This window comes from Lathamus discolor, chromosome 2, assembly GCF_037157495.1.
Source record: "Lathamus discolor isolate bLatDis1 chromosome 2, bLatDis1.hap1, whole genome shotgun sequence".
NCBI classification, from domain to species: Eukaryota; Metazoa; Chordata; class Aves; order Psittaciformes; family Psittacidae; genus Lathamus; species Lathamus discolor.
This window is the reverse complement of record NC_088885.1, coordinates 159,877,540-159,897,243: the sequence shown is the minus strand read 5'-3', so window position 1 is coordinate 159,897,243 and position 19,704 is coordinate 159,877,540. Positions and strand designations below refer to the sequence as shown.

Here is a 19,704-nt window from a genome sequence, read left to right as displayed (position 1 = left end):
CGAAGCAGCATTTCTCTGATGGTGATGGGATCTGGCCAAGCTTTACTCTGCCTTCTGCAAGCTCCTGGGCTGTCCTCTGGTTTGGGGCATGCTGAAGACCTGCCCAGCTGAGCTCAGCCAAAAACGGTTATCCCTAAGTGGTGCCCAAAGCACCTGGGAAGCAGCAGGAAGCTCCCCATAGCACCTGTAACATCTTCCTCAGCCTTTTCCATTGCCCTGGCTCGTCTATTGGATGCCCCACAAACGGAAGTGTTCAGGGTCAGATTGGATGGGGCTTGGGGAGACCCGGTCACACACACACACCCCATCAGGAAAACTCGGCTCGTTTTTAATCTCAGCTTAAGTGCATTACAGATGATTAAACCTTTTCCCATCGAATTCCGTTTTGATGAGCCCTTTGTGTCAGGGAGGAGAGAAGGGAACCTGCACCCCCTTCCCATTTCCCCCTTCCCTTTCCCTTCCCATTTCCCCTTTCCCTTTCCCTTCCCTTTCCCCACTTCCCGTTGCCTTTCCCTTCCCAGGTCCCTGTGTCTTCGGCTCGGTGGCAGGTCACGGTGTCCCCGATGCTGCAGCAGGTCCCGGTGTGTCCTGATGCTGCAGCAGATCCCGGTGCTCACGGTGTCCCCGATGCTGCAGCAGATCCCGGTGCTCACGGTGTCCCCGATGGTGCAGCAGGTCCCGGTGTGTCCCGATGCTGCAGCAGATCCCGGTGCTCACGGTGTCCCCGATGGTGCAGCAGGTCCCGGTGTGTCCAGATGCTGCAGCAGTGGCCGGTGCTCACGGTGTCCCCGATGCTGCAGCAGGTCCCGGTGCTCACGGTGTCCCCGATGCTGTAGCAGGTCCCGGTGTGTCCCCGATGCTGTAGCAGGTCCCGGTGTGTCCCCGATGCTGCAGCAGGTCCCGGTGTGTGTCGATGCTGCAACAGGTCCCGGTGCTCACGGTGTCCCGATGCTGCAGCAGGTCCCGGTGCTCACGGTGTCCCCGATGCTGTAGCAGGTCCCGGTGTGTCCCCGATGCTGTAGCAGGTCCCGGTGTGTCCCCGATGCTGCAGCAGGTCCCGGTGTGTGTCGATGCTGCAACAGGTCCCGGTGCTCACGGTGTCCCGATGCTGCAGCAGGTCCCGGTGCTCACGGTGTCCCGATGCTGCAGCAGGTCCCGGTGCTCACGGCGTCCCCGATGCTGCGGCCGCTCCCGGTGCTCCCTGGCGCAGACTCCATTTCCCGAGCAGCCGAGCGGCGGCGCCCGGTAACGGCAGCAGGAAGTGCGGCCGAGGACAGCCGAGAAGAGCCGAACCGAGCCGAGTGCAGCCGAGCCGGGCCGAGAAAGCCGAGCCCCTCCGGGCCCAGCCCCGCCAGGCCCTTCCGGGCCCGGCCGAGCCCCGCCGAACGGAGCTGAGCGGCTGAGCCGAGCGGAGCCGAATCCAGCCGAGCCGAGCCGAATCCAGCCGAGCCCCGTTCCGGGGTGAGACGGAGCTCCGAGCCCCACCAAGGAGCGTTTCGGGGGGCAGCCCCCCCCCACGGGAGTACTGGGGGGTGCAGGGGTGGGGGGGCCCCCAGAGGGGAGGGATGGAGAGCGGGGCTGGGGGGTGGGGAGGAGTGGGGTTTGGGGTGCATGGGAGATACGGGGTTAAGACCTGGGGTTTGGGGTGCAGGGGAGATGTGGGGTTCAGAGCTGAGGTTTGGGGTGAAGGGGAGTTGTGGGGTGCAGATCTGGGTGCAGACCTGGGGTTTGGGGTGCAGGGGAGTTGTGGGGTGCAGATCTGGGTACAGACCTGGGGTTTGGGGTGCAGGGGAGTTGTGGGGTGCAGACCTGGGGTTTGGGGTGCAGGGGAGTTGTGGGGTGCAGATCTGGGTACAGGCCTGGGGTTTGGGGTGCAGGGGAGTTGTGGGGTGCAGATCTGGGTGCAGACCTGGCGTTTGGGGTGCAAGGGGAAGTGTGGGTGCAGACTTAAGTGAAGACCTGGGATCTGGGGTACGGGGGGAGGTGTGAGGTGCAAACCTGGGGTTTGGGGTGAAGAGGATTTCTAGGGTGCAGACCTGGGGTTTTAGGGTGTAGGGGAGATGTGGGGTGCAGACATGGAGTTGGGGCACAGGGGAGACATGGGGTTCAGACCTGGGATTTGGGGTGCAGGGGAGATACGGAATGCAGAGCTGAGATTTGAGGTTCAGGGGGAGATTTGGGGTTCAGACCTCATTCCTGGGTTACAGGAGGACAACTGGAGCACAGGCCTGGGGTACAGGGGGGTTTTGAGGTGCAGACCTGAGGTCTGAGGTGCAGGGGGAGATCTGGGTTGCAGACCTCGGACCGAGTCATGGGGGGTGTGGGGTGAAACTCCCTTTCCGGAGGCCAGGCAATGCTGTGTGTCACAACGTGGCAGTATCTGGCTCCAGCCCAGGTGCCACCTCCACAGGAGGAGCCCGTGGGGCCACCAACCAGCTCGTTCATTAGCAACCAGAGCTGACGAGTTTCTGCTGGCCTGGCACCACCGGGCTCCCCTCTTCCTCTTTCCTTCCTGCTGGGGCTGGAAGAAGAGGGTAAAGGGCCCCCTAAAATCGATCCTGTGGGCATGATGCTCGTGGATGCCCACACCAGGGTGGGGGTGAGCTCGGTGGTCCATAGCCAGGACCCTCAAGGTGAACCCCAAGGTGACCCCAGCTTATTTCCCCCCTATCCCCCACAGGGTTTTGGCCACGATGGAGGTGACGGAGCCAGTGGCCAGACGCATCCTGGTGACGGGTGGCACTGGCTTGGTGGGGAAAGCCATTGAGAAGGTGGTGGCTGATGGAGAGGGGCGGCCGGATGAGGAGTGGATCTTTGTGTCCTCCAGAGACGCCGACTTGACGTGAGTTGATGGGGTTTTCCCTTGGGAAGCCTCCAACCTCCTCCGTTGACGCCACTGAGCCCCAGCATCTCCCACTTCAGGAGTGCCACAGAGACCAAAGCCCTGTTTGAGCAGCACAAGCCCACCCATGTCATCCATCTGGCTGCAATGGTTGGAGGTCTCTTCAAAAACATCCGCTACAACCTGGATTTTTGGGTGAGCACCCGGGGAATGGACACTATCAGGGTCCCTGTGGGTGCTGCAGCCCCGCAGTGGGAAATAGGGACATGGCTTGCTCTGCTCCAAAGGCTAAACCAGGTCTCCTCTGGTTTCTGGAGCTGCTTATGAGTTATTACCCATAGGGTGCAGGGTTCTGGGGAGCACAGAGCTTGGATTTGGTGGGATTTGGTGGACTCACCCCACACCTCTCCATCCCTAGAGGAGAAACATCCATATCAATGACAACGTCCTGCATTCAGCGTATGAGACAGGGGTGCAAAAGGTGGTCTCCTGCCTCTCCACTTGCATCTTCCCGGACAAGACAACGTATCCCATTGATGAGACCATGGTGAGCATCTCTATCACCACGCACAGCCCGGAAGAGGTCCCTGCCCTGCTTAACTCTGCTCTGTCATCCCCAGATTCACAACGGGCCACCTCACAGCTCCAACTTTGGCTACTCCTATGCCAAGAGGATGATTGACATCCAGAACAGGTATGAGGGAACAGATGGGAGAGCCCTTGTAGGATGTAAGCACCCATCGGTTATCAGGGCAAAGGGAATTCCATGGGATTCCCAGTAATAAAACAGAGCTGGGGGAGATAACCTGGGCTCAGCACATAGAGATGCATGTCAAAGGAGGTGATCCTGCCTCTCTGCTCTGCTCTGGTGAGCCCCCACTTGCAGCACTGTGTGCAGTTCTGGTGTCCTCAGCATAAGAAGGACATGGAGCTGTTGGAGCAAGTCCAGAGGAGGCCACGAGGATGGTCAGGGGCTGGAGCACCTCCTGTATGGAGCCAGGCTGAGAACATTGGGGCTGTTCAGCCTGGAGAAGAGAAGCTGCGTGGAGACCTCAGAGCAGCTTCCAGTGTCTGAAGGGGGCTCCAAGGATGCTGGAGAGGGACTCTTCATCAGGGAAAGGAGCGATAGGACAAGGGGTGATGGGTTCAAACTGAAACAGGGGAAGTTCGGGTTGGATATAAGGAAGAAGTTCTTTACTGTGAGGGTGCTGAGGCGCTGGCACAGGGTGCTCAGAGAAGCTGTGGCTGCCCCATCCCTGGCAGTGCTCAAGGCCAGGTTGGACACAGGGGCTTGGAGCACCCTGCTCCAGTGGAAGGGGTCCCTGGCCATGGAAGGGGATGGAACTCGATGAGCTTTAAGGTTCTTTTTCCAACCCAAACCATTTTGTGCTTCTGGAGACAGCTCCATGCTGGAGGAGGGGGTGACCATGGTTGTTTGACCTCCCCTGCTCTCACCCAGGGGCTACTTCGAGCAGCACGGCTGCCGCTTCACTGCTGTCATCCCCACCAACGTCTTTGGACCACACGACAACTTCAACATCGAGGATGGCCACGTCTTGCCAGGGCTCATCCACAAGGTCTACCTGGCCAAACGTGAGTGCAGCAGGACTGCTCACGGCTTTCTGGGGGAGGGTTGGGTTGTTTTGGGGGGTCCCCTCCTATCTGCTCTGCAGGGTAGCTGGGATGAATGGAGGTGGCTCTGATGCTCATGGACTTGCTCTCCCTTCCTCCTACAGAGAATGGCTCTGCTCTGACCGTCTGGGGCACAGGCAAGCCCAGGAGACAGTTCATCTACTCCCTGGTATGGCCTTGGGGACCACCCTCCTCCCATGGCTTGGGGAGGGCAGGGTATGGGGCTTAGGGGACCATTAGAATCCACCTGGGTTGTCCTGGGCAGCATTGGCCGTCCTCAGGGCTTGGTCCTCTTGAGATGGGAGGGCTGGGGGACAATAGACACTCCCTAAAAAACATTTGCTCTTCCACAGGACCTGGCCAGGCTTTTCCTCTGGGTCCTACGGGAATACGATGAGGTGGAGCCCATCATCTTGTCAGGTGAGTCCCCAAAATCCCCCCTCAACCCCTTTGCAAGAGGATGGGGCCACCAGCCTCAATCATGCCCATCTCCGCAGTGGGAGAAGAAGATGAAGTCTCCATCAGGGAGGCAGCAGAAGCTATCGTGGAGGCCATGGACTTCAGGGGCGAGCTTCTTGTATCCTTCACCACAGGTTGGACCCCTTGTTCGTGGGGCTGCTGCAGCATGGGCAGCACCTCACTTTCCACCAGCATCCATAGGGCTCTAGGAAAGATGCTGTGGTCCAGAGCATCCCTCCCATAGGACACAGTGGGACAAAGCAAGACCTGTTCTTTCGCCTTAACCCTTCCTATCCCAGTTTGACACCACCAAGGCCGATGGGCAGTTCAAGAAGACAGCCAGCAATGCCAAGCTACGGCGCTACCTGCCCAGCTTCCAGTTCACACCCTTCAGGCAAGGTGAGATGGGGTTTCCATGAAACCCCGAGGTCCTACCCACCACAGTTACCCTTGGTGGCGTCAGGGTAGACCATCCTTTCAACGGGGACTTATAAGAAAGATGGGGACAGACTGTGTAGTAGGGCCTGTTGTGATAGGACAAAGGGTAATGGGTTATAGAATGGGTTGGGTTGGAAGGGACATTGAAACTCATCTACTTCCAACCCCATACCACGGGCAGGGACACCTTCTACTAGACCAGGTTGCTCCAAGCTCCATCCAACCTGGCTTTTGTAGTGGTTTTAAACTAAAAGAGGAAGAAATTGTTTATGGTGAGGGTGGTGAGACACTGGACCAGGCTGCCCAAAGAGGTGGTAGATTCCCCATCCCTGGCAATGTTCAAGGCCAGGTTGGATGGGGCTTGGAGCACCCTGCTCTAGTGGAAGGTGTCCCTGCCCATGGCAGGGGGCTGGAACCAGATGAGCTTTAAGGTCCCTTCCAACACAAACCATTCCATGCCCAAACTGCATTCCCAATCCCAAACCTATCCCCTCTTCTCCCTCCCAGCCGTGAAGGAGACCTGCGCCTGGTTCAGCACCAACTACGCTAACGCCAGGAAGTGACGGGTCCACGCTGCGCTGGCATCATCCTCTTCAACTCAGGGTTGTCCTTTGCTGGGGCAGAGGACGGGGCTGGGGGGGGACACAGTGACATTTCCAAAGTACAAGAGGGCTGCCAGAGCCCACTGAGAAGCCACCATGGTCCTACCTGCTGCTGGGAGCAGTGTGGGATGCTCAATGCAGGTGGAAAGAACGTTTGGGCACCCCAAAAGGTGCTGGGACCCCAGACTAGATGGTAGCAACCAACTAGAGCCACCACCTTGGCTGTGTCCAAGAAGCTGGTGGCTCTGGCTGGGCTCTAATGGGTTACACTACTAATTACCTGTAATTAGGCTGTAATAAAGGGAAGGTGATCAGGGTTCCTCTGGCACAGGAATGGCAGCCAGGCCTTTGCTGTTGGTTTTGGCACATGCAGATGATCCCAAAGCCCCAGCGTCAGAATGGGGGAACACCAGAATGAGGGAAGCTCCAGCTGTAAATAGGGCATTTATTAAAATGGATGGAAATAGGTTAAAAGTGGTGGGATGAGGAACATCTGCTCTGCAGAACAGTCCCATACCCACGTCAAATGGCACCTTTAGGATCCTGAGCACCACCACGTGCTCTCCAGCAGGACCTGGAAGAGCCAAAAGAGGGTTTAAAACCCCTCTGGGAGGGAGTAGAGGGTCAGACATGGGGAGATGAGCCCATGGCCAAGCTGCTGCATGAGGTTCAATCAATGGCGTGGACATGGCAGAAGTCCTGCCCAGGGATGGCTTTCTTCCGGCATCGCTGCCCAGCCCTGGTGAGCCCTTGGCATAGGGACTGTGGGGACAGCAAGGACCTAACAGCAGAGGAGAGACTCATCAGCACCCCAAAAAGCCTCCCCAGCAAGGTTGTCCCCCCAGTGTCAGGTCACTGACAATGACACCAGCCCCTGGTGGCCCTGGAGAAGGGATGTTATCTATGGATGGGACTCACATGTCACTGGACTTGCTTGGGCTGCAGGGTTTGGCCTCCCAGTGCTTCCCAGTGCCCACAGACACCTCCAGCATCTCCTGGTTGTAGAAGAAGGGGTTTAGACAGGGCATCCTCCATCCCTGCTGACAGCCTTGTCCTGTAGGAGATGACCCTTGTTCCCTGAGGACACATGGATCATACAGGACACCCCCTTCCACCCAAAGTTTCTCCCTGTGTGTCTTGTCCCCAGCCCTGGCCCCTCTCCCAATGGGTTGTCCTGCACCCATGAGTATGGTCATGATGAGGACCTGACCTTCAAGGGGACCCCAAGAGCAGGGTCTGGCCCCACCTGGGTACATCCCACCCCACACTTACCCTCCGTGAGCTGAGCGTTGTCCTCCAGCCACCACGGGTGGGTGATGTGTGTCCTGCTGTGCTGGGGAGGTTGCCTGCCATGGCTGAGGGCTGCTCCAGGCTTGGCTCTGCAGGAACATGCATTGGTGCTGACACTCCCATCACTGCTGTCCCCAGGACAGCAGGGAAACAGGCATGACCCAGCACAGGATGGGGACACGCTGGAGCTTCAGACCCCAGCCCCCTCCCCACCTCATGGGCATCTCTCCCATGTCCTCCTGCCCAGAAGCTCTCACCTTGCAGGCAGCTCATCTCCATCCTGTCCAGTTCCTCCTGCAACAGCTTCGTTCCACACTGCCTACATGGGGAGAAGGAAAACCAGAGCCCCATCATCTTGGTCCTTCTGTGTCACCATCATGACCCCTCTCTCCAACTTCCCTACATCCTCCTTTGGCCAGAAATAGGGAAGGGAAGTGGGATGAGGCGGCCAAAAGCTGCAGACAAGCCATCAAGATGTGTCCTGTCTATTCCTGGGGACCAATGGTGGGTCCTAGCAGCAATTAAGGGTGCCATGCCCGTGCTCCCCAACCATCTCCTACCTGTTTGGGGTGGAGGTGAGCCAGTGATGGGGGTCTTCCTGAAGAAGCAGCATCCATGGTGCCTGCACAGCACCACCACTGTAAAATGCCACCAGCCACTGCCCTGTGGGGAACAGAGGGGTGGGAGAGGACAGAGCACCCCCAAGTTGATGTATCCCCAACCGTGCCCTCCCAATATCCATCCCCACCTGCCAGAGCAAGGGCCAGGAGGCTGGAGAGCTCTGGGATGCTGAGGACCCCACTGAGAGCACAGGAGATGAGGAAGAGGAGGAGGATGGTGACACGGGGCACTGTGGGAGCCAGTAGTGAGACCAGCAGCATGAAGTAGGAGACATAGAGGATGCAGGTGGAGATGACACTTGAGTCCTGACCTGTGGGACAAGGAGCCTGGTGTTGGTACCCACCAGCACCCATCCATGCTCCAGCACCCATCCTCACCTCACCACGTGGGTTGAGGGTGCTGTGGGTGTGCTGTAGGTGGCTCTCCAGCTGGTTCCGTGCATCCTTCACAGCTGCCAGCATCAGCACCAGGCTCTCCTTGAGCTTCTGCAGCTTGTCCATCAGCTCCTCCAACCGGCGCTGCTCAGCCAGGAGCAGGTCCAGGTTGTCTTCTGCATGTGGAGAAAATGGATATGGAGCTGGGATGAGCTGGAGAAGCTGCATCCAAGGGTGTCCTGGTGCACAAACTAGCTGGGAATGGGGTTTTGCCACGTTCCCACCTCCTTTGGAAAAGGCATCCTGAGCTTTTTGCTGCTCATCGTTGGAGAGGACAACCTGATGTCCTGGAGCTGCATGGATGCTCATCCGCCCTGTAGGGATGCACAAGAGGTTGGGTTGGTCCCCGGAGTGGGACACAGGGATGAAGCAGCATCCTGCTGATGGCTCTTACCCATCCTCTGGGTGATGTCCTCCATGAGCTGGGCCAGCCGGTGCTGCTCGCTGCTGCTGGGGGTCTCATCCTGCACCGGCTCCTGCAGGTTGTGGTGGATGGGGGTCTCCAGACATGGTTGCAGACCCCCATCCGGTGGCTTACCCTGCCCCTCCCGACGTCAACATTGTGGTGGCGATGATGGGATGTGGCTCCACAGCCCCCCGTGGTGATGCCCATGTACAACAGGGGCTGTCCCCATGGGCATCCCAAAATGAGCCCCTGGTGCTGAACCTCCATCCCAATGGCAGTGGGGAAAGAGACTTGGAAAAAACCTTTGGAAACAAGGAAGGATGGAGGTGGGAAGGGGGTTGGTAGTGGAAACCTCATTCTGCAACAAGGGAAATGGACTAAACAGGGCTGGTTTTGACCCAAAATGAGGAGGGGAGGCTGAGCAGAGGTGGTTGGGTGCTCCTCAGGCTCTGCAGCTACAAGGAACAGGTTCACCAGCAGCTCAATACCTCCTCCTCATTGAGGTTGCTGTGGGACAACTCGAGCTGCACCATGATGGCAGCACTGGAGTCACCCATGGGTGCTGATAGCACAGCCAAGGTGATGAGGGGTAAAACACGGTTAGTTTTGGGTGCAAAATAAAGAGAAACAGCGTAAGGACACCCCAGCACTCGGCCTTCACCCCCAAACCCATCCCATGCCAACACAGGGCACCCCACATCTGGCAAAGGGAGTACCCAGGGTGGGGGATCCCAAGGACCCCCATTCCCAGCCGTGGAGCAGAAGCCTCACCACCACACCTGATGGCCATCGAAGTCCGGGGGTGACGGGACCCTGTGTGAGGCTTCATCCTGGAGCTGCTCATCCCTTTGGGTCACCTTGAAACGGACACTGGGGGGGGTCCTCACTTCCACTTGCGGGGTGCTGAGGCCCAGGCACCCAAACGACCTGGCTGTGGTGCAGAGGAGCAGCAGAGCCCAGCAGCTCCAGGGCAGCAGCATAATGGGGGGTGGTCCTGGGGGGGGGGGACGGACCCAAAAGGCTGGGAGGTGATGCCCCAAATACAAGGACAAGCTTGGGGGGGGGGGCAGCACACACAGGGGTATAAGGGGCAGCCCAAGCTTGGAGTGATAGGGGAAGAAATGAGGGGGGGTAAAGGGAGGAGGATGGAAGGGATGGGGGTAAAGGGAGGAGGATGGAAGGGATGGGGGTAAAGGGAGGAGGATGGAAGGGAGAGGGATAAAGGGAGGAGGATGGAAGGGATGGGGGTAAAGGGAGGAGGATAGAAGGGAGAGGGATAAAGGGAGGAGGATGGAAGGGATGGGGGTAAAGGGAGGAGGATGGAAGGGAGAGGGATAAAGGGAGGAGGATGGAAGGGATGGGGGTAAAGGGAGGAGGATGGAAGGGAGAGGGATAAAGGGAGGAGGATGGAAGGGATGGGGATAAAGGGAGGAAGAAGGGAGAACGATGGAATGGGGTGGAAAGGGGCGGAATGGGGCGGAATGGGGGGGCGGAATGGGGCGGAATGGGGCGGAATGGGGCGGAATGGGGGGGCGGAAAGGGGCGGAATGGGGTGGAAAGGGGCGGAATGGGGCGGAATGGGGCGGAATGGGGTGGAAAGGGGCGGAATGGGGCGGAATGGGGCGGAATGGGGCGGAATGGGGTGGAAAGGGGCGGAAAGGGGCGGAATGGGGCGGAATGGGGCGGAATGGGGCGGAATGGGGCGGAATGGGGGGGCGGAAAGGGGCGGAATGGGGTGGAAAGGGGCGGAATGGGGCGGAATGGGGCGGAATGGGGTGGAAAGGGGCGGAATGGGGCGGAATGGGGCGGAATGGGGCGGAATGGGGTGGAAAGGGGCGGAAAGGGGCGGAATGGGGCGGAATGGGGCGGAATGGGGCGGAAAGGGGCGGAAAGGGGCGGAATGGGGCAGAATGGGGCGGAATGGGGGGGCGGAGCTGGTGGCGGCCGCCGCCGCCGGTAGGTGTCGCCCTACACGCGGTGCACCCCGTTCACAACCGCCGCCCCCAGGGGGCGCGCCCGCACCTACGTCAATATCCCCCTCCCCCCCCCTCTATCGGCCTAGGGCCCGCCCCCTATGAGCCAGGGTCCACCAATAGGGCGCAGGGGGAGGGCACTGAGCAGCCAATGGGCGCTGAGGGGGGCGTGGTCTGCAGCGAGCGATGGAGGCGGCGGAGGTGCGCGTCGGGTTCGTGGGCGCCGGGCGCATGGCGGGAGGCCTGGCCCGGGGGCTGCTGCGCGCCGGTACGGGCTGGGGGGCCCGGGCCTGCTGTGGGTCCCTGCCCCATAGAGCGGGGGGGGGCATGGGGACAGAGCGGTGCTGGCCCCTCCTGTGGGTCCCTGCCCCATAGAGCGGGGGGGGGGGCATGGGGACAGACCGGTGCTGGCCCCTCCTGTGGGTCCCTGCCCCATAGAGCGGGGGGGGGCATGGGGACAGAGCGGTGCTGGCCCCTCCTGTGGGTCCCTGCCCCATAGAGCGGGGGGGGGGCATGGGGACAGACCGGTGCTGGCCCCTCCTGTGGGTCCCTGCCCCATAGAGCGGGGGGGCATGGGGACAGACCGGTGCTGGCCCCTCCTGTGGGTCTTTGTCCTATGGAGCTGGGGGGAGATATGGGGACAGCCTGGTCCTGTCCCCCTCCGTGGGGTCGCTGCCCTTCTTGGGGTCCCTGCCCTATAGACTGGGGTGGGATATGAGGACAGACCGGTCCTGGCCCCCTGCCCCTGGTCCCTGCCTTCCCCCGGGTCCCTGCCCATTGATCAGTGGGGGGACAGCCTTGTCCTGTCCCGCTCCCTGGAGTCCCTGCCCCATAGAGCGGTGTGGGGACATGGGCACAGCCTGATCCTGGCTCCCTTCCTTGGGTCTCTGCCCTCCCCAGGGTCCCTTACCCATAGAATGGAGTGGGGACATGGGGACAGTGTGGTGCTGGCTTCCTCGCTGGGTACCATGCCCCATGACCGGGGCAGGGACAGCTCTGCTGTAACTCACAAGCTGGGAGACAGCCCCTGTATTTGGGGTCACCTCCCTTGTCACTGCCCCGGGGCACAACTGGGTGCCAGCCCCGTGGGTGCCCGTGCTGACCCATGGCGTACCCACAGCTCTTCCCATGGCAGGATCTGGCCCTGGCTCCCTTTGCTCCGTGTCCTGAGGGGGCTGGGGTTGGAGAAGAGGCTGAGATCAGACCCCATCTGCTCACTCACCCTTGTCCCTGTGTTTCCTAAGGGAAGGTGCCAGCCAGCAGCATCCTGGCCAGTGCTCCCTCGGACAAAAACCTGGATGCGTGGAGAGTGAGTGTGGGCACAGGGGGGAAATCACTGCGCTTGGTGGCCATGGGCGGCGGGGACACGGAACCATGGAATGGTTTGGGTTGGAAGGGACCTTCAAGCTCACCCAGCTCCAACCCCCTGCCATGGGCAGGGACCCCTTCCACTGGAGCAGGGTGCTCCAAGCCCCTGTGTCCAACCTGGCCTTGAACACTGCCAGGGATGGGGCAGCCACAGCTTCTCTGGGCACCCTGTGCCAGCGCCTCAGCACCCTCACAGTAAAGAACTTCTTCCTTATCTCCAACCTGAACTTCCCCTGTTTCACTTTGAACCCATCACCCCTTGTCCTATCACTACAGTCCCTAATGAAGAGCCCCTCTCCAGCATCCCTTGTAGCCCCCTTCAGACACTGGAAGCTGCTCTGAGGTCTCCACGCAGCTTCTCTTCTCCAGGCTCAACAGCCCCAGTGCTCTCAACCTGGCTCCACACAGGAGGTGCTGCAGCCCGTGATCATCCCTGTGGCCTCCTCTGGACTTGCTCCTACAGCTCCGTGTCCTTCTTATGCTGAGGACACCAGAACTGCACACAGTGCTGCAAGTGGGGGCTCATGAGGGCAGAGCAGAGAGGCAGGATCACCTCCTTCGACCTGCTGGTCACGCTTCTTTCAGGTGCCCCTCACCATGGTGTCAGGACACCCTTTTCCCCCATTCATAGCTTTGGCTTCTCCATGCCAGCTCTGGGTGAAATCCAGGCAGTGGTTTTGTGGCCAGAGCAGGTCCCCAAACTGTGTCCCCATGGTGGGGTTGGTGGGTCCCAGGCTGTGACACCTCTCCCTGTCCATGGGCAGGAGTCGGGCTGTCGGACCACGCACTGCAACCTGGAGGTGCTGCAGGAGAGCACCTTGGTCATCCTGGCCACCAAACCCCACGTGCTGCCAGGTGTGCTGCAGGAGATCCGTCCTGCTGTGGGACCACACCACATCATCGTCTCCTTGGTGGCCGGTGTCACCCTTCAGACACTGCAGAGGGTGAGGCTGCTCCTCCTTTTCCTCTTCCTATCCCTCATCCTATCCCACTTGCTATCCCTTTTCCTATTCCTCTCCCTCCTGCTCCTCTTCTTCTTCTTGCTCCTTTTTCCTCCTCTTCCTTCTCCTCCTCCTTATCCTTCATCTCTTCTTCCTCTTCCTTCTCATCCTCCTCTTCCTCTTCCCTCACCATGGAGAAGGACATGCCATTGTGGCTCTGTCCCTATGGTCCCATGTCCCTCCCCAAGTCCTACCCTATGGACCTTGCCTCTCCACCAGCCCCAGTGTATGATACCCATCAGTGTCCCACGACACCTTTGGGTGCTCTCTGGAGCTGGCACCCTTCTCCCATCCCCATCTCTCCCCAGCTTCTCCCCAGCGGGACCAAGGTGCTGCGGCTCATGCCCAACCTGCCCTGTGTGGTGCAGGCAGGAGCGATGGTCTTCGCCCGGGGCAGTGGTGCTGGTGACGAGGAAGCCTCCCTGCTGAAGAACCTCTTGTCCTCCTGTGGCCTCTGCGAGGAGGTCCCCGAATCCTACATCAACATCCACACCGGCCTCAGTGGCAGCGGGGTAGCCTATGTAAGCCCCAGCGGGACATGGGACGCCAGGAGAAATCCCACCCCTGTGGGGTTGGAGTTGGTGTCTGGGGTTCTCCACCTTGCACCATGCTCACCCCTGATGTTCTTCTGCCCCAGGTCTATCTGTTTGCTGAGGCGATGGCTGAAGGAGCAGTGAAGATGGGAATGCCGGGTGGCTTAGCCAGCAGGATTGCGGCTCAGACGCTGCTGGTGAGTGGGAGATGGCACTTGGGGACACCCAGCATTGCTCCTCTCCCTCCTGCCCTGCAGCACCAGCGAGGTGGCAGAGTGAGGGAGGAGGTGCTGGGTGATGTCCTGCCTTGGTTTCCCTTCTTGAAACCAAAGATGAGGCCACCAGAAGATAGCAAAGTGCATGGTGGTGGGAAGGATGCTTCAGCACCTTGTCCCCCGCTGCAAGGGTATGGATGGGAGGGTGCTGACATCCAATGCTCAGGCAAGAAGGGGACTTGGGGGGTCCCCTTCTCTCTGACCCACCCTGGTCTCTCATAGAATCATAGAATGGTTTGGGTTGGAAGGGACCTTAAAGCTCAACCAGTTCCAACCTCCTGGAGGTCTAGTGGACACCTTCCATTAGAGCAGAGTGCTCCAAGCCCCTGTGTCCAACCTGGCCTTGAACACTGCCAGGGATGGGGCAGCCACAGCTTCTCTGGGCACCCTGTGCCAGCGCCTCAGCACCCTCACAGGGAAGAGCTTCTGCCTAAGAGCTCATCTCAGTCTCCCCTCAGGCAGGTTCAAGCCATTCCCCTCGTCCTGTCCCTGCAGGCCCTTGTCCAAAGCCCCTCTCCAGGTTTCCTGCAGCCCCTTTAGGCACTGGAGCTGCTCTCAGGTCTCCCCTTAAGGAGCCTTCTCTTCTCCAGACTGGAGAAGAAGGCTTTTCTCTTCTCAGCCTGGCTCTAGAGCAGAGCTGCTCCAGCCCCTGATCATCCTCATGGCCTCCTCTGGACTTGCTCCAGCACTTCCATGTCCTTCTGTTGCAGGGTGCAGCAAAGATGATGCTGGAGACAGGGGAGCACCCGGCGAAGCTGCGTGGAGATGTCTGCACACCCGGCGGCACCACCATCCATGCACTGCACCAGCTGGAGAAGGGCGCACTGAGGGCCACCGTCATGAACGCCGTGGAGGCAGCCACCAACCGGGCACGCAGCATGGCTGAGGACTAAGAACTGGGCTGGGGAGGAGCCCCTTCATCCCCTGTGGAGCAAGAGGAGTGATGGAGACCAGAGCGAACCCCTTCAGGGAGCAAGGGGGACCCTGACACCCCCAGGAGACCCTCGTTGGGGTTGGAGATGGTGTGGAGCCATGTCCATGCCATACGCTACCTCTGCAAGACTGGGACCAAATAAAAGTGGGCAGCACCATGGCAGGTTTGGTTCTTTTTGGTTCTTTCTGTCTTCATAGGGCTACTGCAGCCACCATGGGGTCATCTCCACGGGGAGGTGACAGTCATGGGTCCTTGGGGCAGTAGGGATGGAGCTGATGCCGCATTGGGTCTGTGCTTACCAAGTATGGAGCGGATGCCATGCAGGTTTTATGCTCACCAGAACTGTGCTGGTATGTATTGCACTGGGAATGGGGTTTTGGGGACAACAGGAGCCAAGGACCATCAAAGGTGCTGTTGAGGATGCCAAAGGACCTTGAGAAGTGGGGAGCTGGTAGGATGATGCTCTGGGGTGAGAGCAGACAAGGACTTTGATTCCAAACTCATCGTGCTCATGGACACTGATTCCTTCTCCTCTGCTCAGCTCTAGAGGTGCGTGCATGAACAGGAAGCTGCTTTTGCATCCCAAAAACATGGGTGAGAAGTCAAGCAGCCAAAGAACCTCCACCTCCCACCGCAGCCAGGCACCAGCATCACATCACAGTCCTGCAGATGGGCCCAGCAGTGAGGTGGTGGGATGGAAGCCCAGACCCTCTCTCAGCTCTGGGGTGCTGCACATCCAGAGGGCAGAACCTCAAAGCTTGCCCGTCTCGAGATCTGAGCCTTCTGCATGTCCTGGCACCTGCACGGATGCAGTTAAGTGGTGATCTCCAGAGCACTTTGAAGATAAGCTTCTTCCAGGCAAAACATCGTGGATGCTGATGGTACATGCATCCTCCTCGAGGTCCTGTCTCCAGGAATACCATCATCCCAAATACCAGTGGCACCGACCCAAGAGAGAAGCCACAGCCTCACGGTGCTGCTGGGTCATGCCAAGGCAGGTGCTGGTGACCTTCATGGTTTGCTAAGCCCAAGTTTTAACAAAACCAGCTTAAATTCTGTGAATTTAATTTGAAATAGGGCAGCACTCAGTGCCTTCAAAAGAGGGATCTCATGCCTGGTAGGATCATGGAGCAGATCCTCCTGGAAGGCATGGTGAAACCTATGGAAGCAAGGCGGTGATTTCAGGCAGCCACCGTGGCTTCACCAAGGGCAAATTGTGCCTGACAAAGGAAGTGGCTTTCTATGATGGAGTGACTGTTGATGGACCATGAAAGAGCTACAGATGTCATCTACCATAGACTTCTGCTGTCCCTGGAAGTGTTCAAAAGCTGTGTACTTGAGGCCCTCAGTGCCATGGGTTAGTGGCAGTGCTGGAGAACGGTTGGACTTGATGAGCTTAAAGGACTTTTTCAGCCTGGCTGATTCTGGTATCAGCCTTTGATATGGTCCCACAAAACATTCCTGCTGCTAAACTAGAGAGATGGATTTGATGGATGGACCATTATATAGAATGGTTTGGATTGGAAGGGACCTTAAAGATCATCCAGTTCCAACCCTAACCTGCCCGAGGGGAGACTGAGATGAGCTCTTAGGCAGAAGCTCTTCCCTGTGAGGGTGCTGAGGCGCTGGCACAGGGTGCCCAGAGAAGCTGTGGCTGCCCCATCCCTGGCAGTGCTCAAGGCCAGGTTGGACACAGGGGCTTGGAGCACCCTGCTCCAGTGGAAGGGGTCCCTGCCCGTGGCAGGGGGTTGGAACTGGAGGAGCTTTAAGCTCCCTTCAACCATTCCATGGTTCAATGTCCTCACCTCCCAGAGCTGGCTGAACACAGGACACAAGCACATGGAAGTCCCCTTTGTGCCACCCCCATGGCTCCATGTGACTTTACAGACAACAGCACCGAAGTGGGAATAAAAATCCATTTAATTTTCATAAACTGAAGTTCTGAGACAAAGACCCAACAAGCAGAAGCACCCACCCCACTGCTGCCACAGGACATGGCAGCACTGATGGGTTATGGGTGGTTTCATTCCTCCTGTCAATAATTTGGCGGAGCAGGCCCAAAATTCATCTAAATTAGAACAAGAGCTGCTAAATTCACATCTGATGCCTCCAGTATGTCAAGGCAATGCTGGGAATCCTCCCTGCTCCCACCTCAACTCATGAGGAACATCTCCCTTGTGCCACGCGCTGTTTCCTTCAGCCTCACCCACCCCACAGACCCAGTGATGAGGCACCTGAGCCTGCAACCCCAGAGCTTTCAGCTTCACAAGGATGCTCTGGTGATGTTTCAGCAGGTCTTTGTGGTGTTCCTGGGCTGGGACGGGAATGATGGAGGTGACCCGCTCTGGGAAACCGCAGCTTCTCGGGTACCACCCAAGTGTCCTTATCCCCAGTGCAGTGCATGAAGAAAGTTGTCTCAAACCAGCCCCAAACCTCCCCAGCTTAACAGCACTCTGTTCTGGCACTGGGAAGAGCATCACCAGCCTCTTCCAGATCAGAACATTTCCCTTCCAGCACCCCAGGAGTGGTCCCTGTCCATCTGGATGCGCCCACCTCAGCCAAGATAGAGGCAATTACTTAGTGCAACATCCCCCAACATCCTGGCTCCTCACATTCCTCTCTCACCCCTTCTCCCCATGGAACTGGGAAGACTGGGCAGTGTTGGGGACATCCACCCCCTTTTAGTAGTGCCGGTGACCAGGGGGCCACCACTGCTTAGTCCCATAGCACCTCCTCAATGTTCTTCAGCGAGGAACAACCCTCAAAAGACACAACACACCCATTAGCCCTAAATTGTATCCCCCACCCTTAGCTGTGGTAGCCCAGGGGTGTTCAGACCTCCTGAGCCCCGTGATGGAGGGGTGAGGAGCGCTGGTACATCCACCCTGGGACAACCAGGGTGTCCCCAGCCCCATTGTTCCCTGTCCCAAGTGGGGTGGTGGTTGGTAGCCAAGAGGTCCTGGCTCACCCTGCCCTAGGAATGGGGGCTGCTGCCATGGTGGAGCCGCTGGGCCATGCTGATGAGGGAACGGAGCTGCACCAGCTTCAGTGGCCCCACTTGCCGGGGGTCCTGACCCTCCAGCCAGCGCAGCGCCGTCTCCAGGCCTTTGATAGCTTCTCGAGCTGTGGGCAACAAGGTGTCTCCTCCTTCACCACCCCTTTTGCCACCTCCATCTCCAGCAGCTGCCTCCTCATCCTCATCCTCCTCTTCCCCATAACCCCCAGGACCTTCCTCCTCAGCATCCTCTTCCCCATTGTCTTCCTCCATACCCGGGGCTGCATCATCCAAGTGCAACCAGTCAGCCACCTCCTCAGGAGCCAAACGCTTGTAGGCCAATGCAGCCAGATGGGTCAAGTCACTAAAGACTTTGCTGTCCCCACCACCGTCCTCCCCATGTGAGGGGTCTCCATGCTCTTCCTCTCCAGGCTGGGGCTCAAAGGCAGCACGGAGCCCCAGCAACCAGCACTTCTCAATGGAGCCAGGAGGGATGAGATCCCAGGAGAGTCCGGCCAAGTACAACATGTCCTTGAGGAGGAAAGACCTCACAAAGTCCATGGGCCCACCGGAGCCACCAGCAGCACAGGAGACAGCCAAGCGCAGCAGCTCCCGCTTGTAGAGCTGCTTGAAGGCCAGCACCACCCCTTGCTCCAACGGTGCCGGGATACGGCCTCCCCCTCCGGCTGAGCCGCTCCCAGCAGGACCTTTGGAGAGGAAAAGAGCACGGATGGAGCCGTCGGGTGTCTGCAACGGGGGTGATTCCTCAGGGCCTGTCCTAGAGGAGGGTGACGCGGAGCTGAGCAGCAGCACAGCCTTCTGCTGCAGGCAGCTCCGGCGCAGGTAGCGTTTGACACCCGGCACGAAGTCCTCAAAGAACCAAGCCCGGAGCAGCGCCGGTCCCAGCCTGGCTTCGGGGCTGTAGCGGTAACAAGCAGGGAATTTATCCTGGTTGTGGTGCCGGAGACTGGGGGGGTCACGGTGGCTCCCAACCACCAGCGGCTTGAGCTTATGGGCGCCGGTCAAGTTGGCCGCCAGCAGCACGGTGACACGCTCGCGGGGAGCCGGTCGTCGTCGAGCCGTCACCTCACCCGTCTGCCCCGGCAGCAGCTTCCAGTAGAGCCTGGTGATGTTGGCGTTGTAGATCTGCTCATCCCCGTACCCTGCGGCGTCGGAAGCCGGGATGGGCAGGGATTCAGGGCACGCAGCCGGAGCCCGCTCGGGCTCGGCGGGGAGCCCACCCTCACCGTAGATGCGTTGGCTGGAGATGCCGTGGCGCTTCTGCCAGCGCCAGAACCACCCGTGGCTGGCTTTGAAGGTACATTCCGGACCGTAGATCTGCCGGGCGAAGGCCTCAGCTTGAGCCTGGATGAGGGGCCCGGAGAGGGGCACCCCGTGCTGCCGGAGAGCCAGGAACCAAGCGTAGACAGCGCGGTCGATCTCCTCCTCGTTGGCCAACCGCATCTTCTTGCGCTGGGTGCCCACCTCCCCGCCGAGCTGCTCCAGGAACCACCGCAGCTTCGCCTCGTCCTTCAGCCACCCCCGGAGCGTGCCGCCCGGCACCCCGAAGGCGCGGCACACCGACGCCTGCCGCTCGCCCTTCTTCACCCTCTCGATGGCCTGCAGCTTGTCCTTGATGGAGTAGGCGCGGCGGAGCGACATCTTCACCGTCACCCCGCCGCCGGCAGCGCCTGCTGCCCGCTTCCCGCCCGCCATACCCCCGCCCGCCTCCGGTGTCCCCCCCGGGCACGGAGCCGTGCCCGCTGCCATACGCCACAGCGGTACCGGGGGGAACCGGAGGAGTAAACGGGGGGGGTGTGGGGTGTGTAAGGGGGGGGGTGCGCGTTATAACCGGGGCCTTTGTCTCCGCTCCGGAGCGCAGCCGGCCGGTGAGGCAGAGC

General features: G+C 59.5%; 4 protein-coding genes across 9 annotated transcripts; 2 read left to right on the top strand and 2 right to left on the bottom strand.

The window, feature by feature from the left end:
- Positions 1 to 1,270: 1,270 nt before the first annotated feature.
- GFUS (GDP-L-fucose synthase) lies at positions 1,271 to 6,312 on the top strand. Of its 4 annotated transcripts, XM_065669089.1 has the most exons (11): positions 1,275 to 1,461; positions 2,681 to 2,842; positions 2,923 to 3,037; positions 3,261 to 3,389; positions 3,463 to 3,536; positions 4,302 to 4,435; positions 4,579 to 4,643; positions 4,828 to 4,894; positions 4,972 to 5,051; positions 5,233 to 5,332; positions 5,879 to 6,312. In XM_065669089.1, exons 2-11 carry the CDS (start codon positions 2,694 to 2,696, stop codon positions 5,932 to 5,934), a joined length of 969 nt encoding a protein of 322 aa, XP_065525161.1. In that variant the 5' UTR covers positions 1,275 to 1,461; positions 2,681 to 2,693; the 3' UTR covers positions 5,935 to 6,312. The 4 variants fall into 4 exon arrangements, with proteins under 4 accessions (XP_065525160.1, XP_065525161.1, XP_065525163.1 ...); XM_065669088.1 differs by having other exon boundaries at positions 1,271 to 1,461; positions 4,828 to 5,051; XM_065669087.1 differs by lacking the exon at positions 1,275 to 1,461 and adding an exon at positions 2,068 to 2,534 and having other exon boundaries at positions 4,828 to 5,051.
- Positions 6,313 to 6,398: 86 nt separating this feature from the next.
- On the bottom strand, positions 6,399 to 10,195 carry LOC136009008 (protein brambleberry-like). 2 transcript variants are annotated; one of them, XM_065669085.1, is made up of 9 exons: positions 9,504 to 10,195; positions 8,713 to 8,794; positions 8,543 to 8,632; positions 8,012 to 8,434; positions 7,824 to 7,926; positions 7,521 to 7,582; positions 7,246 to 7,352; positions 6,892 to 6,968; positions 6,399 to 6,754 (listed from the first exon to the last, which is right to left on the bottom strand). In XM_065669085.1, exons 1-9 carry the CDS (start codon positions 9,702 to 9,704, stop codon positions 6,643 to 6,645), a joined length of 1,257 nt encoding a protein of 418 aa, XP_065525157.1. In that variant the 5' UTR covers positions 9,705 to 10,195; the 3' UTR covers positions 6,399 to 6,642. The 2 variants fall into 2 exon arrangements, with proteins under 2 accessions (XP_065525157.1, XP_065525158.1); XM_065669086.1 differs by having other exon boundaries at positions 8,713 to 9,026; positions 9,504 to 9,588.
- A 661-nt stretch (positions 10,196 to 10,856) lies between these two features.
- Positions 10,857 to 14,970, top strand: PYCR3 (pyrroline-5-carboxylate reductase 3). Of its 2 annotated transcripts, none has more exons than XM_065669084.1 (6): positions 10,857 to 10,965; positions 11,942 to 12,006; positions 12,830 to 13,009; positions 13,435 to 13,587; positions 13,704 to 13,796; positions 14,585 to 14,970. In XM_065669084.1, the coding sequence occupies exons 1-6, from the start codon at positions 10,884 to 10,886 to the stop codon at positions 14,765 to 14,767; spliced, it is 756 nt and encodes a 251-aa protein (XP_065525156.1). In that variant the 5' UTR covers positions 10,857 to 10,883; the 3' UTR covers positions 14,768 to 14,970. The 2 variants fall into 2 exon arrangements, with proteins under 2 accessions (XP_065525156.1, XP_065525155.1); XM_065669083.1 differs by having other exon boundaries at positions 13,375 to 13,587.
- A 1,740-nt stretch (positions 14,971 to 16,710) lies between these two features.
- TIGD5 (tigger transposable element derived 5) lies at positions 16,711 to 19,703 on the bottom strand. Its single transcript, XM_065669082.1, has one exon. It carries the CDS (start codon positions 19,571 to 19,573, stop codon positions 17,783 to 17,785), a length of 1,791 nt encoding a protein of 596 aa, XP_065525154.1. The 5' UTR covers positions 19,574 to 19,703; the 3' UTR covers positions 16,711 to 17,782.
- Position 19,704: the final 1 nt, after the last annotated feature.